At 42.7% G+C, this 17,286-nt stretch overlaps 1 protein-coding gene across 4 annotated transcripts in view; it reads left to right on the top strand.

Moving 5' to 3' along the window:
- LOC101008901 (protein-cysteine N-palmitoyltransferase HHAT) overlaps positions 1–16,097 on the top strand; it is a 302,834-nt gene extending 286,737 nt beyond the window's left edge. For all 4 annotated transcript variants that reach the window (XM_031660419.1, XM_031660391.1, XM_031660399.1 and 1 more), the window contains one exon: positions 11,298–16,097. In XM_031660419.1, coding sequence (XP_031516279.1) covers positions 11,298–11,501 — 204 coding nt within the window. In that variant the 3' untranslated portion in view covers positions 11,502–16,097. The remainder of the gene's footprint in view (positions 1–11,297) is intronic.
- Positions 16,098–17,286: the final 1,189 nt, after the last annotated feature.

Below are 17,286 nucleotides of genomic sequence, written 5' to 3'. Positions count from 1 at the left end.
CCACAAATAATGACAATCTTGTCTTTGCCAACAATTATAACTCTTACTACATCCAATTATCTCATTGTACTGACTAGGATATTTTGTACAGCTTTGGATAATAGAGGATAAAATGTCTTTATCTTGAAGTTTATGGGAATGCTTGCTCTGGGATTTTGGTATAACCTCTTTTTCAGCTTACATATGCTTTCTCTTTTTCTAGTCCTCTAGAGGTTTTTATTGTAAATGAGTGTACAATTTTACCCAATGCTTTATCGTCATTTATTGAGTGATCATAAGATTATTTTCCATGAGTTACGTAGATTATCTGTATGTTTCTAATATTGAATCACCCTTCCATTCCTGGGATAAATCTTACTCCATGGAGAGTGTTTTTAAGTTACTCTTGTATTTGACTTGCTGCTATTTAATTTGTATTTTTTAAGGTAATAAAAATGAACAACAAAAATTACCAATAATTAACACCACTAAATTTGGAAAGAAATTTGGTGGAAATTTGCAATAATTAACACACCATTAAATTTGGAAAGAAATTTGGTTAGTCATAAAAAGCTAACATAAGAAAACTGGAAGCTAGCCTTTCTTCCACCGTTAAAGTGAAAGTTTTTATGACTTTGATATCAGGGCTGTGCTAATGTCATGAAATGAGTGGAAGCTTTCCATGGTTTTCTACTCTCCAAAAAAGTTTTTGTGAAATGGAATTTATCTCTTCTTGACCATCTGCTAGACCTTGCTCATTAAAATCACCTGTATGCCAGGCATGGTGGCTCACACCTGTAATGCTAGCACTTTGGGAGGCCAATGCAGAAGGTTTGTTTGAGGCTACGAGTTTGAGACAAGCCTAGGCAACATAGTGAGACCCCATCTCTACAAAAATTAAAAAAAAAAATTAGCCAGGCATGGTGGCACGTACCTGTACTCCCAGCTACTCAGGGGACTGAGGCAGGAGGATCACATAAACCCAGGAGTTCAAGGCTCCAGTGAGCTATAATCATGCCACTGCACACTAGCCTGGGTGACAGAGTAAGGCACCATCTCTAAAAATAATTAACTAAAAATCATTTAGGTGAATTTTCTTTGAACATAGGGCTTTAACCACTAATTCAGTTTTTCTATGTGTGTTAGTCCATTTCCATACTGCTGTAAAGAACTTCTCACAACTGGGTAACTTATAAAGGAAAGAGGTTTAATTAACTCACAGTTCAACATGGCTGGGGAGGCCTCAGGAAACTTACAATCATGAAAAGGCACCTTCTTCACAAGGCTGAAGGAAGAAGTGCCAAGCGAAGGGGGAAGAGCCCCTTATAAAACCATCAAATCTCATGAAAACTCACTCTCGTGAGAACAGCATGGGGGAAACCACCCCCATGATTCAATGACCTCCACCTGGTCTCTCCCTTGTCGCTTGGTGATTATGGGGATTACAATTCAAGATGAGATTTGTGTGGGGACACAAAGCCTAACCATATCACTATGTTTATGCTTTTTCAAACTTTCTACTTCTTTTATTCAAAATTGAGGCAATTTATATTTTCTAGATAATTTACCTTTTTAAGCTATAGCTCTAAATATATTGTTATATAATCTCCAAAGATTTAAAAATTTTCTATATATATTATTTATTTTGCCTTATTTTCTTAATTGATAAAAATTGCTAAAGTTTACTCATTTTATTTTTCCTTAAATAAACACTTTTGGTTTGAATTAATGAAATTTTAAAAAATGTAATGGTGTGTTAATTATTGCAAATTATTGTTATTCATTATTTTATTGCAATGTTATCAGTGAGCATAGCTTTTATGGTAACTTTTTATTTTTTCAACTTTTCAGTTTAGGGGTATGTGTGCAGGATGTGCAGGTTTATTATATAGGTAGATGTGTGCCATGGTGGTATGCTGCACAGATCATCTCATCACTAGGTATTAAGTGATGATTTTAAGGTAGTAAGTCCAGTGTCCATTAGCTATTCTTCATGATATTTTCCCTCTCTCTAGCCCCTCAGCAGGCCCCACTGTGTGTTGTTCCTCACCGTGGGTTCATGTGTTCTCATCATTCAGCTCCCACTTGTAAGTGAGAACATGTGGTGCTTGGTTTTCTGTTCATGCATTAGTTTGCTGATGATAATGGTTTTCAGCTCCATCCATGTCCCTGCAAAGGATGTGATCTTGTTTTTTTTTTGGCTACACAGTATTTCATGGTGTATATATAGCACATTTCTCTTTGTCCAGTCTATCATTGATGGACATTTAGATTGACTCCGTCTTTGCTATCGTGAATAGTGCTGCAGTGAACATACGTGTGCATGTATCTTTATAATAGAATGATTTATATTCCTTTAGGTATATACCCAGTAATGGGATTCCTGGGCCAAATGGTATTTCTGCCTCTAGGTCTTTGAGGAATTGCCACAGTGCCTTCCACAATGGTTGAGCTAACTTACACTCCTACCAACCGTGTAAAAGTGTTTTGTTTTGTTTTGTTTTCTCTGCAACTGCAACCTCACCAGCATCTGTTGTTTTGACTTTTTTATAACTGCCATTCTGACTGGCATGAGATGCTATCTCATTGTGGTTTTGATTTGCATTTCTGTAATGATCAGTGATGTTGAGCTTTTTAAAAATATGTTGGCCACATTTGTGCCTTCTTTTGAGAAGTGTCATTCATGTCTTTTCCCTCCTTTTTAATGGGGTTGCTTGTTTTTCTCTTGTAAATTTATTTAAGTTCTTTATGGATGCTGGATAGTAGACCTTTGTCATATGGATAGATTGCAAATATTTACTCCCATTCTGTAAGTTGTCTGTTCACTCTGATGATAGTTTCTTTTGCTGTGCAGAAGCTCTTTAATTTAATTAGGTACCATTTGCCAATTTTTGCTTTTGTTGCAATCACTTTTGGGGATTTTGTCATGAAAACTTTGCCTGTGCCTATGCCCTGAATAGTATTGCCTGGATTTTCTTCTAGGGTTTTTATAGTTTTGGATTTTATATTTAAGTCTTTAATCCATCTTGAATTAATTTTTATATGGTATAAGGAAGGGGTCCAGTTTCAGTTTTCTGCATGTGGCTAGCCAGTTCTCCCAGCACCATTTATTAAATAGGAAATTGTTTCCCCATTGCTTTTTTTGTCAGGTTTGTTGAAGATCAGATGGCTTAGGTATGCGGTCTCATTTCTGGGTTCTCTCTTCTGTTCCATCGATCTATGTGTCTGTTCTTATATCAGACACATATTTTTGGTTACTGTAGCCTTATACTATAATTTGAAGTGAGGCTGAGGTGGGAGGATCACTTGAGCCCAGGAGTTTAAGACCTGCCTGGGCAGCATAGTGAGACTACAAAAAAGTAAACAATTAGCCACACCTGTGGTGGTCCCAGCTTCTTAGGAGGCTGAGGTGGGAGGATTGCTTGAGCCCAGGAAGTCGAAGCTGCAGTGAGTCATGATTGTGCCACTGCACTCCAGCCTGGAGATAGAGTGAGACCCTGCCTCAAAAAAACCCCCAAAAAACAAAAAAACAAAAAAACAAAAAAAAAACCTTCCTCCCATCTATGAATGTGGGATGTCTTTGTATTTATGTCTTCTTTCAGCATTGTTTTGTAGTTTCATTATACAAATTTTTTGCCTCCCTGGTTAAGTTTATTCGTAAGTATTTTATTCTTTTTAATGCCATTATAAATAGAATTGCTTTCTTAATTTCCTTTTCAGGTTTCTCATTGTTAGTGTATAGAGATACACAACTGTTTTTTTGCACATTGATTTTTGTATCCTGCAACTTTGCTGAATTTGTTTAACATTTTTGGTAGAATTTTTAGGGTTTTGTACGTGTAATCTGTGAACAGAAATCATTTTACTTCTTTCTCATTTGGATGCTTGGCTTATTGTTTTCCTTTAAAAATTTTTAAGTGACACATAAAAATGTATTGTGTAAAACATATTTTGAAATGTGTATACCTGTGGAATGGCTTAATTAAGCAAATTAACATGCCCTACCTTACTTATTTTCTGTGATGACAACACTTAAAATCTACTCTGTCAGTGATTTTCAAGAATATGATATATTGTTATTAACTATATAGTCACTGTGTTGTACAATAGATTACTTCAACTTATTCCTCCTATCTAATTGAAATTTTGAATCCTTTGACCAGCCAACATCTCTCCAACCCCCCTTTTCCCCCAGGGCCTATTAATTTTTATGCAGATATTTTATATTTCTATTTTGCTCTGTTAGATATCACTTTCTAGGGAGATTTGCTAAATCTCCTACTGCACTTGTAGATCCCAGTTACTTTTAAAAATTCCAGTGTCATTGTAAGCCATATGTTCTTGAAGACATATGGCATTTGAAATCAACAGTTGGTATCTGCCAACCATTGTTAGTGGGATACATGCGTGACGTATTTGTTGAACAAATACTTTTTAAAAATCCACTTTGTGTATGGCACTCAAAAGGCAAAGATCTTGAAGGCTGCAGTTGAGAGAAGGGAATCCACACTGCCTCACAGATATGAAGTTGTGTGATGTAGTAGGAGCATGAAGATGTTCAATTAGAGAAACATGTGAATTCTTGCACTGCACTTATCAGTCTATAATCCGGGTAAGTTACTTAATCTCTCTGCTCTTCTAGTTCTTCATTTGTAAAATATGAATTGTTTTTACCTATTTTATAGTATAAGTAAAGCTGCTCACACAGTGAATTTTTTGCATCACAAACTGTATTTATCTAAAACGTAGATAGATGTTGTCTAGCCCATGGGTTATAGAAACAGAAAATGGGTAACTGATTGTGCTAATACCAACGTGAATTAGGTAAATGAAGAGCCTCAGCACATCCTGGGCAACACAGATAAAAAGTAGAAATATAGAACCTAAACCCAAGTTGGGCTGGTCCAAAGCTGTTGCTCTCCTGAGCTGACATTAAGCTGGGACTTGAAGAATAAGGAAGATGCATTCAAAGTAGAGAGAACAGCTTTTGCTAAGTTGCATAAATATGGAAGCACATGTTATGTTTGGGGAACACTGAAGACAGCCATGTCATTGATAAAAAGTGGGGAGAGTTAAGATTGGGAAGTAAAATGGGATCCAGTTTAAAGTGCCTTCCCACTTTGGATTTCAGTCTCTAAGCAGTGAAGAAATATCAAAGCATTTTGCAGAGTAGAGACACATAATGTGCTTAACGAACTAGAGGGAGAAAGGCTAGAGTATGACATATCAGTTAAAGTTGTGGCTTCTGGAAAACTCGAAGCAGAGATGTGCAGACTGGAGGTGGAGCCACGGCAGTAGAAAAGTAAGAACTCAGGGTGAGGCAGTACTATTGCTCAATCCAGAACTTTTAGCAGGACCCCAGGCACCCCAAACATGGCTTAAGTTCTCTGACTAGACAGAGCCAGTTGTTTCCTTAGTTATTTGAGAGTACTCTGAAATTTTTTCACGTACTGCATGGATTTAAATGCTAAACTTTGGCCTCTGCAGTTTTTAAACTAAGCTGGACATCTAAAGTGTGAGGAAGGTAACTTGTCCAGTTAAACAAAACTGGCTTTGCCTTCATTGCTGCAGGTGTTTGATTCTCAGGAGCATGCACACAGAGTTCGGAGAATGTAACTGCATTGACCTGCTGTTGTTTGAAGCTCTGTACACTTGAAGGAAGGAGGAGATATTGCTTTCAGAGGGTCTTCATGTATTCATTCAGCTTGGATATAGGCTGGGATAGAACATTTAGGAACTCAGGAGATTCTGTAACTTATTTAGGGCAAAGAGCGAGACTGGTGATAGCTAATTATTGAGTACACATAGGATATATGTGGCTCTTGGATGGTGCATAGTTGAGAAACAGTCCTGCCCTATCCTTGAGGAACCTACTAAGCTGGTAGGCACATGAGAGAGGGGAAACTGGTGAAACACAGACTTCTAGCTGAAAATGACTGAATGTTTTGAGAAGGAGAAACGTCCTACAGGTTGGCACAGAGATGGGACATGGGCCCTGGAGTGACTGGAATCTGAGTCCTCCTGACCTTGATTGTGTCACTCTGGTCATTCTTCTCTTTCTTGAGAGTTATAATTGTGTCTCTTGTTGTCTCTGGCCTCGTCTTAACAGTCTGTGGGGTGTTTACCGCTCATTTGCTCTCTCTGGTCTCCACCAACCCCTCCCTTGTCATTGCCTTTTTCATCCTCTCTTACCCTCTGGTTAGCAGTTTTATTAGAAAATGGAAAACTTCAGTGATTATATGGAAGAACTGTATCCAGCTGCTCAAACCCACCCAGTTTCTGTTTTTAGCTTCTCCACCACTTAAAAATAAGCAGCATCAGGTCCCACTTGCCAAGCCTTTGTCACAGTCTCCAGCAGCCATTCCTCCGGCCATCTGCTCCTCCAGTTGCTCAGCCTGTCCCCACCTCCCGTCTCAGCCCCACATGCAGCCCGTCCGTGGATGAGTGAGGGGCTGGCAAGCCCACAACCTCCAGCCCAACTGTGCCATCTGTCTCCCATCTCCATGTATGTTTCTAGCTTTGCTTTTGACCCACATTCCTGCAGCCCCCCATCCCTGGCTTGTTTGCCCCCACCAATCCTGTGATTTCCAGGGAAAGGATGCTGCCTGGAAAAGATGGATGAGTTGCCATGGAGATTTGAATATACACAGGAAGCCACAGACACCTCACACCTGGAAATACAAAGGAGTTTGACATAAGTTTAGTTTAGCCCTAAGGTTTAGTTGGTTTAAGTTGCAGTCCTTCCCATTGGAAGTCAGTGTCTTAGAGGGAAGTTTAAAGCCAAGTGTTGCCATAGCTGAGTATTGTCATGGCATTCCCCCATCCCATGTCAGTCTCTTGGATCACAAGCAAACTACTCAGAGGAATTGGAGGTTAGCCCTAGGCCTGTGCTCTGAGTGTTCTGAGGGGCTTGCTGTAACCAGGCCAAAAGTCTAGCACCTGCCCTTGCACCTGAAGAGTGGGTATATTCACATTCACAGGAAGAGAAACTGCCCGACCCACCCCTCTGTCATGTACCGTAGAGACCATGTAGAGAACTGGTCACCCCTGCCTGAGAACAAAGTGATTCTAAAGTGCCCCACCTCCCATTCTTCCTTTTTCTTCTGGATTTCAGGAATGTCAGGGGAGGAAGCTTGGAAATGGTGGCTACACCTTGCCTGTCTGTGGCTGGGGGCACGGAGGCTCCTCCTCACTCTCCAGATGATGCCAGGTGGTGGGCAGGATAGGAGGGGCCTGGTGGTTGAATGCTGTGGGGGAACATTCCCTGCACTGGGATGCATTTCTCTTTATCCCAAAGGAAAGGGGGCACATTTTTGGCATTACTCCTAGTGCCCACATAGACCAAGCGAGAACTCTGCTCTGTGATGAATGTGCAGGAGAGCAATTCGCCCTTTCTCAACAGGGCTCTGCTGACCTTTTGGGCAGGACAGGTCCGTCCTGCACATTGCAGTGTGCTTATCATCCCTGGCCCCTGCCCACCAAGTGTCATATTGCCTTGTAGTCATTGAGACAACCAAAAATGCCCAGCAACTTTTCAAACATCTCCTAGGGGATAGTGCCACTCCCAGTTTTTTGCTGCCAGAAAATCAGATTGCTACAGACCAATCTATGCTCTGAGAAGAGACCAGGACCAGACCAGAGCTCTCTTTTGTCCTGATAAATTCATATTAATGAAAATCATATTCTATTTGTCCATTATTGCCTTAGCTGATCAACTTGGCAATTCTCTTTGTCATACCTGATGGCTTTTCACTGTCTTCTGATATTCCCCCATTCATTTACAATTCTTCAACATGAGTTCTCTTGTCAAGGGAGTTTTCAAGTACCTAAGCCATGAGGATAGTGACTTAACACCTGAGGCATGCCTCCCACTTGTGAGACGCCTGCATCCTGGTGATGAAGGACCACCGGGGTAATTGCTATAGGACTACGGAAAAGAGAGTGTAAGAGAAAAAGTCTTTAAAGTGGAGGCTTTGGCCCTGTGGCCTTAGAGATTCCGAAAGTTAAATTTATTGATGTAGCTGCCTGGTCCAAGGGAATATACCTTCTAGTTTTGTCCACATGACCTGTTTCCTCCTGGGAACTTACCCCTAGAGCTCCTATAAACCAGTGCCTGAGCCAGGGGGTTCCCAAGGTGGAGACAGAGATCCCTGATGTCAAAACCATCACCTTCCAAAGTGTCCAGAGAATGCAAAGAGGAGAGATGAATTGCAGCTGAGACTCCTGTCCCCTTTGTTGTTAGTTATTACCTTCTTGTGGATGAATCGGACAGATCTCACCCCCTTTTCCTTCCCGTGGCCCATCATTCTTTTTCCCTACCGTTTCACCATGAAAAGGAGCAACGCTCTGTTCATTTTGCTGCTTATTGGCATGGCTAGTTTTGTCAGAGGATGAGGCTGTTGGTTAAAATTAGGTTTTTGGATTCCTTGATCATCTATTTTGTCTCCCACCCACTCACCCTGGGGGATAATCAAAAATTGCCTATGGACATCTTGATTTCTCCTTTAAATCCTTTTAGTTTGATTCTAACAGGCTGTGCTTTTTAACATTCTTGCTTATTTAAATTTTTTTTTAAATTTCCAAATTTTTAAAAAACATTTATAAAAATTGGATTGTAGTCATTCGTTCCAGATTTTAGCTGCCCCCCTCCCTTCCTATCTCTGAGATCAGCAGCTCCTTCACAGTTGGTATGATTTTGACTTTTTTTTTATCCTAAGTAGATACAGGAACTCATGGAACCATGCAGCTTGGAAAGATATGGGGTCATCACAGAATGAAAGGAAGAACTGTAGGAGCTGGGGCCTCAGGGCTAGACTGAGGAGCCTTATGCCTCCAAGACACACTGTCTGTTCTCACCTCCCTTGGCCCTCAGCTCCTCCTCCTGCTGTGGCCAGTCCTTACCTTGCCCCAAGTGTCAGCTCCACAGTCCTGCTTAGCAGCCCCATGTGAAGAGAGTCTTCCTCTCTCAGTACCTCTCTGTTGATTATTTAATAATTGTAGTCACTTCCCACAAAAGAAGAGCCACTTAGCTTAACAAGATATGTGCACTCTCGGTAGTTGACATTAACAAAGGAAAGATGACACAGTGCCTTTGTGTTCCCTTCTCAGGATGTGAGGCTGGGGGAGACTGATGTGGTTAGAACAGAAGTGGTGGAGTGTCAGACTCAGCAGATCCCTTAGGAATCAAATGTCTTGTTAGTAACCGCAGTATCTGGAGAGAATTACTTGGATGCATTTATGTCAATTAAGACAATTCATATTTTCTTAATCTATTTTGGATCTTCCCCCGTCTCCCAACTTCCTCTCACCCTGCCTTCCTAGTTACTGCTAATTGAGTCAGTAATACCCAGAAAATATCTTCCTCTGCTTTAGAATGCAGAAAGTGGTAGATTAATGTCCCATTATTCTCAGAGGTGAAGAGTGCTGAATAATAAGCCTGCTCCTTCCCCATTTCTCTCTCATTAACAGTTTTCACACCATGTAGTTATCTTATACCAGGTCTTGTCTGACAGTGTCCTCCTGTATGTGCCTGTGGCCTCCTAGAGCAGGGGCAAGACTAGAGGTAATCTTGCCTGGTGGCCTCTAAGTAGGGACACTCTGCATCACTGGAGAGCATTCCAGAACAACCATGGTCGGGCAGACATCTCACTGTCCACCGCACAGCGTCTCTGTGAGCGGGCCACACTTGTGTTTGCCAGCAGTAAAAGCACGTTCCAAAGTGATGTTGGAGCAGAGAGCCGTGGGTGGGAAGATGGGGAGATAGAGGGTAGCAGCCGGATCTGAGAGTTAAGAACAGACCCTGGGGCTGGCAGGAGAGAACAGGAGGAGTCAGAAATTCATTTCTCTAGATGGAGAGGACACTGACCATGACTTCCAAAGCAGTCACAGGAGATTCACAGCAGGGCCGCCATAATAAGTAAGCCTCTTGCTGAAGACTCGCCCTCCAATTTAGTCCTTTTTGCCTGTCATGAATTGCATCGGCTGCTGTCATTGAGTTATTCCGAGTTCTGTTTGTAATTGGAACACAGCTGAAATTAGGGTGCATGTGACCCTAGAGATGTGTGGGTTTCTGGAGGATATTTGGGAAATATCTCCAGACCCTTTGCTCCCTCTTTCTCTGTGTCTGTGGATTAGGTGGAGGTGCTTATCAGATACCCTGAGCCCCTGCTGTGCTGTACCTGGTTCTCATTCTGAACACACAGTCCCTCAGGGCAGTCCCCGTGCAAGTGCTAATAAGGCTCGCACACTCCAGCACCGCGACCTCACTCGGGAGGGGCTCCCAGAACAGTCAGTGCTGAAGAATAAAGGCTTTGTTTGCTTTGTGAAATCCCTAGGAAAATCTTAAAAGGAGAAGTACAATGAAGAACTAGGGAGGACAAGTGGAATTCTTTATTGTGATGCCGTAAAACATCCCTCCAGCCTTGAGTACTTCAGGCACGCCGATACACTTCATCCTCAGTGCCGATGTGTGCCGCGGGTGAAGTGTGGGCCTGAGCTCTGATTCCAGCAGTAGGCTCGGCTCACACTGATTGTCCTACACCCTTGTTATGAGATTACTCTTAATAGCATGTCAGGTTTAGGGGGCGGTTGGCTGGCTTCCCAGGGTCATTGTAACTGGCCCAGAGGATCATGCTGATCTTGACCTAATTCCGTGGAGCTATATATACTAGTTATCACAGACAGCAGTTTGAAGTTCTTCCACCTGTAGGTTTACATGCAGAAAACAAGTGGAGGAGGGAGGGCGCTAAATCCTAACTGGTTTCAGTGCTTGTATTCCACATGTCAGAGGGAAGCCCTCACATTTTGTTCTCCCTCAAAGAAACAACTTGGGGTATGTCACTTCTTTCCTCAGGGTAGAATGAACATGTTGCAGGAGTACGGTTTTGTTTTGTTTTGAGACAGGATCTTGTTCTGTCACCCAGACTGGGGTCCTGTGGTGTGATCATGGCTCACTGCAGCCTCAAACTCCTGGGCTCAAGCAGTCCTCCCACCTTAGCCTCCCAAGTAGCTGGGACTACAGGCACATGCCACCGGGCCCAGCTAAGTTTTAAATTGTTTTTGTAGAGATGGTATATCACTATGTTGCCTAGGCTGGTCTTGAACTCCTGGGCCCAAGTGATCCTCCCAAAGTGTGAGATTATAAGCATGAGCTGCCACACCCAGACTGGAATTGAAGTTTTGAGAGCTGTTTAAATAATGACCTGGTTCGGGCTCTGTGGGGAGGCACCGTGGGCTGGTGACAGAGAAAGCTGGATGATGTCTTAGCCCCATTTTTTCAACCCTTGTCATGAGATGCCTTCTTGCCATTTTTCTCACAGACCCGATACTTCTCCCCACAAGCTCGCCATCGATTCCACGCTGCCCTTGCGTCTTGTTCCACCTCGATGCTGATCCTGTCCAACCTGGTGTTTCTGGGGGGCAATGAGGTTGGGAAAACCTACTGGAATAGGATCTTCATACAAGGTAAGTTGCTTGACAGTGCTGTTTTCAGTCAGTTTCTTGTTTTCCATGTATGCGGATAGGATCACATATGGGATGGATGGGATTTGGGGAATTCATTCATTGTTATGTTCATGGTATGTGACCTCTAAAGTACCAGCCAGGAATAATTGCCTATGTTTAGCTATGACTTTAAGTGTCCCCTCTTTTTGATGTACCCCATATCTCCTGTATGTGATACTTGTTTAACACCAAAAGGTATTATTCCAACTCTCCCAAAGTGTATATTCCCTTCCATTACACTATGTTTCCAATGATTTGATATTTCTTAATCTTTCCTACTGCTGTGGTTGAATATCCCCTTCAAAACTCATGTTGAAATTTAATCCCCAATTGGCAGTATTGAGAGATGAGGCCTTTAAGAGGTGATTGGATCATGAGGGGTCTGCCCTCATGAATGGATTAACCCATTCACGGATTAATGGATTATTATGGAAGTGGGACTGGTGACTTTACAAGAAGAGGAAGAAAGACCTGAGCTAGGACGCTCAGCCTCCTCACCATGTGATGCCCTGTGCTATCTGGGGACTCTGCAGAGAGTTCCCACCAGCATGAAGGTCTTCCCCAGATGCAGCCCCTTGACCTTGGACTTCTCAGCTTCCATAACTGTAAGAAATAAATTCCATTTCTTTATAAATTATCCAGTTTTAGATATTCTGTTATAATCAACAGACAACAGAGACACCTAATGTCCGTGGGTCCTAGCCTGCAATGTACTGCAAAATCTCACCTTGTTTTGTTTATTGCTCTGAATGTCTTACTAGGAATCTGCCCTAGAAGCTTCCTTGTACTCTCCTGAAGCTGTGGCATGGCATTGGTATTTGCCACAGCTCTTGGTTGTGGGTATTTTTGTGTGAATACCAGGGGCCAACCTTATGTTTAATGTACATTAAATAGGTAATCTGAATATCCAAAGCAAAGCCATACCTGCAGCAGGTAAACTGCTACTATGTGGGAGTTGTCAAAATATTCTATTAATAATTGATCATTGTTTATTTATGGTCACCGTTTCCCTTGGGCTGGGACTGAGTTATATCTAGGAGAATCGGGAGATTTGGAACCACTCACAGTACATACTACTGTAGCCAACTCGCTACATCTTAAAAGAGAAGATCCCTGCTCTGTTCCCTGCCCAGTAACACGGTCTTGAGCTTTTGCTTTGGGAAGCTTTGCCAAGTGGTGATGACGTAACTCTGCACAGCTGGCCCATCATCTCCACATCTGGGTCCCTGAGAAGGCAGCAGTGCTTTTGCTGCAGCTCTTTTCACACCAGAAATAACAGCAACACAGCTGCAGTATTTCAGAATGGCAAACCATGGGCCTAAACTGTGGCAGCCTTGGGTGAGCCAGGCTCAAAGGGCCAGGAGAGAGTCCTGTTCTACTTTAATCTTGTCACTAAAAGACCCCTCTTTGATCTTGCTTTCTGTGAGATGTTTTAGCTGGTAGTTCCTGGAAAGACCATGTGCTTTCTAAGTGAAAGCTTTCCTTTAATAGAGATGAGAGATCGTAGGGTGCAAAGGATCTGAAGATACAGGTGGGTTACAGCATTTTTTACTTTTCTTGGGCCCTCTCACAGAACCTAGCACAATGATAAGAACATTGTGACTTGGGGGGAAAGTGCTGATTTGGTTTGCTTGTCACATAATGAGGAAGCTCTGATTTTCACTTCCCTGAATCAAATGCATTCAGTGTTTGCTACTTGCGAGGCACTGAGAACACAGAGATGAAAAAGGAAGCTCACAAATGTGAGTGCCAAATACACAAAAATGTGCAGTAGATTCAGGGAATTGCTCTGCCGGATGTATGAGTGAATTATTGGAGGTCACAGGATAGAGTAACTGACTTTCCACAGAAGATACACTCTTCAGAAGAGGTGGCATTTGAATTGAAGTAATAATTCAGGAATTTGCTAGGTAGAAAAGGCAGGTATATCAGGGAAATTAACACTGGCTGCTTTGTCTGAAATTCCAAAATCTCAGTAATTTCTCACCATAGAAGTTTGTTTCTCTGACAGTTCAATACAAATTCGGTGGCTTTTTCTAAGCAATGACTCCAGGACCTACAATGTTTGTTTTGATTCTCCAAAATCTTGTCCTGGCATCATGGAGGGGAAGAGAACACGGGACTGGCACACCAGGTGCTCAAACACGTGACATTTCTGCTTACATGTCATTGGTCAGAGCCAGTCACATGACCAACCCAAGTACAAGGCAGGGGCATGTAGGGAAGCATGCAGATATCAGTGTGCACCAGCTATCTATGGCACAGCAGGAGCGGCACATGGGCCTGGCCAGAAATGCCCAAGAGGCAGGTGGAAATATGAGTTAGAGTTGGAGAAGATGGTGGAACCAGTGATTGAGATGTGTGGGGGTCAAGGGCGTAAAGGTTGTATGTGAGGCCAGGGGACTAGATGCAATTAACCATGGAGCTGTGTAGAGTGAGAAGAGAACAGGGTGGGGGAAACCCCAGGGAATGCTGGCATTGAAGGGAGCAGAGAGAAAGGCAGGAAGATCAAAGTGTGACTTACCTGACATCCTATGGAGTTAACCTCACTCACATGGGATTGGGCTCTGAAAACCCGGTCTGCTGCTGCCACATGGGACCTGCTATGGTCTGTGACTGAACGCGCTATTTATGTCCTCCTTGGACTCGGGTGCCACAGCCCTGGGAACTCTGATTCTATAAATGTGGAAGGCTCTGTGGAATCATCTCTCTTCTGGGTTCTGAGGCCAGAGAAACTCAGCTGAGAAGGCTTTTTCTATGTCAGTGATTATCCAAATAAGCTTGTTTGCATCTCTGCTGGCCTGTGCCATGGGCCTCCTGAGTCAGGGAATGTCTGCTGGGGTTTTGGCAGTTGCCCCTTCTTCTGTTCCTTGCTGTGGGTTTTTGTCCCTGAAGGATTTGCTTTAGATATCTCTTGGAGGTAAATGAACCAGACGGTGTCCAAGCTCCCATCCTGGAGAACTCTGGATTTCATTTAATAACTAATGTGACTTGATAGAAGATTAATATGAATATTCCTGTTTTGGTGAAATAAAATAATGAGTCTATACGATGCTCCCTCAGTCTCTGCTGGGGCTGTTCATATCTGAGCTTCGTAAAATTAAAAAAATCTGAATTCGGAAACTCATCTGACCTCAGAAAGTTTAGTTAAGGGATTGTCAAACTGTATATGAAATTGCTGACAAATGTGCACCTTTGACAGCCTTGTAGTCTTGGCATCTTCCCTGGGACACATGATCAGTTCCTGTCGCTCCAGAGCCCATCTTTACACACTGAGGAAATACAGTGAAGCGAGTGAGAATGCTGGCTTTAGGGATGGAGAGCATTTAAGCTCAGTGTCTAGATTTCCAGGTTTAAGGGAAAGGTGGCCCTTCCCTCTGCGCCTTGATGGGTTGGGACCTGCCGCAGCAAGAGGGAGGAACCGCTGACACCACATCCCTCTAACAGGTCTTGCCTCAGAGTCCTGGAGGAGTAGGAAGGAGCAGATGGGTATCTAGGAGATAGGGATTATTGAGGAGATTTGTGAACACCTCACAGCTAATGGGGTGTGGATACACATGTGTCTTAAAAGATACACCTCTCTGTTTCCCACGGAGCCCTCTTCTGGCATCACTGATGTCCCTAGAAGTCTCTCATGATTCACTTGGAAAAGTTGTCTTAAAATTGGTATCTTCCTGTCTCCAGTTCACTTGAATTTAGCCATAGATTTGTTTGCTCTAAACTACAAAGTTTATTTTACTGATTTCCATGAAAATGTCTGTCCTGGTCTCTGTGGGTGATATGGGTGAGATAAGGCTGTAAAACCAGACCCTTCCCTTTCTGTTGTGCACCTGCCCTGCTGTCTAGAGAGTGGAAGACAGAGTCTGAAGGCAAGGGATAGAAATGCTCAGTGGCAAACCTAGGGCTCTGGTAATGTGTCATCCCCAAAACAGTTTTGGTCAGGAAGTGTTACCTCTGCTGCTGAGGTTGAAGAAGTAGCGTTGAGTTTATTCAGCAGAGAATAAGGGATCTATGTTTTTGTTTTGTTTTGTTTTGTTTAAAAAAAAAAAAAACTCCAAATTTTTACTTTTGAAGTTATGCTTCAAGCTACTTGAGGAATATGCATATTTAGGCCTCACAAACTTTATTTAAAAGACTTAGCTGGTCCACAGATCTGAGAAGGATATGGCTGGAGATTTGGTCCAAATGCTGTTCTAGGAGGAACTCTGCTGTGTCATGCTTTGCAGAGACTAATGCAGGTTGCTTTTTACAAGCGCTTTGGCTCTGAAAAGCATTTGTTAATAGAAGGAGCTTTCTCATGCCTGCCATAAATCTTTGACATTGAAGGATAATTTCTTCAACAAGCAGCTGAATAGAGCTCTGTAATTTGAAGTTACCAATGAGTTGTAACTCCAGATCAGCAAGGCCAGTCCCCATAAACCAGCTGTGGCCTAAGCATCTTGGCAGTGCTCTCTCCACTGTCCTGGGGTAATGAGGAGAAAAAGTATTCAAGGGGGGTGTTTATACACTGGGAATATATCTGGCCTTGAGAGGGCTGAGAGCCTTATAATGTTTGTGTGGGTGCAGAATGGTGCTTCTTCTGAAAAGTCTGTGTGCTTTTGTCCGGGGAAGCCATGGACTTTGTTTAAAAGAAAAAGAAAAAGAAAAAAGGAAAACCAAACCATTTCCCAAGTGGAGGGGCCTGGATCACCAGTGACAGTGTTGCAGTGACAAGAGCTTGGTAGAGATGTGGCATCCACGGAACATTGCCCTGTCTGATGCCTCCTTACACACACACACCTGTACACACATGCACACAGACACACATGGATGTTTGTTTTTCCTTCTATTATCCAATCTATTTTGGCAAGCTCAGCCTTAACACTTAGCTCCTGGAGTGACCCCATGCCAAGGCAAGAATTTTATTCTTTTTCCCTCTAGATTGCAGTGAGAGAGGAGCTGGTAATTTTCTTATGCAGGTCCCCATATTTGCTTGCTATTTCTAGCTGAGAGAAGAGAAAGTATATTTTTCCCTGATTACTAGCTTGTCTGAGCAGTTTATTTGCCTCCTAACTCAAATGGTTCTGGACAGGCATTTTATTTAAAGCTGAACTGGAGTATTGCACTAGAGATTCTGGAGGGTTGTGGTTAAATAGAAATTCATTCCCATCATATCTTCTTAAATTCTTGGGATTAAAAATTTCATTTCCGATGAAAGAGGACAGAGGGCAGGTGTCGGTGTCTCAGAGGCCATCCTTTCTGATGACTTTGTTTCACGGCCTCCCCTAGCCCTTCTCTCCAAGTGGAGTTTTCACTGCTGTCATTGATTGTGTCTGTGCCTCACTGGATCCTCTGAAAGTTCTAGAAGAGTTTGAAAAGCAGGTGCTTCCTGTGCATCATACTTAAGGGTGATGAGGTTGACATGTAGATGTATTACACGGTCTATCCGTGTTTACGTCATTGGTCTATTTATGACCATTCTTGGAATCTGAATGTCAAGACTTGCAGAAGCCTTGGTTTCTTTATTGCATGCCACATGGCCAGCCAGAGGCCTTGGGCATTAGTTTTCCCACAAGTAATTCCAGCCAAGTCACCAGGCATAGAATGTGAGGAATAGTGAGTGAAAGTCCTTATTCATAAGTGCACCTGGGGTTATGTTAAAGCTGAAACAAATTCTAAAATACCCAGGAAGGGCTTTCAACCAGATAACATTTAAATCTTTTGTGCTAGGTTGTGGAAACTTTTTCCTGCTAATTAGAGTTTCCAGGGCACTGAACCCTGACCACTTGCTGTGTTGCCAAGTTGGTTCCCTATGGTTACTGTAAC

Source organism: Papio anubis, chromosome 1 (assembly GCF_008728515.1).
Source record: "Papio anubis isolate 15944 chromosome 1, Panubis1.0, whole genome shotgun sequence".
NCBI classification, from domain to species: Eukaryota; Metazoa; Chordata; class Mammalia; order Primates; family Cercopithecidae; genus Papio; species Papio anubis.
This window is presented reverse-complemented; position numbering and strand designations above follow the sequence as displayed.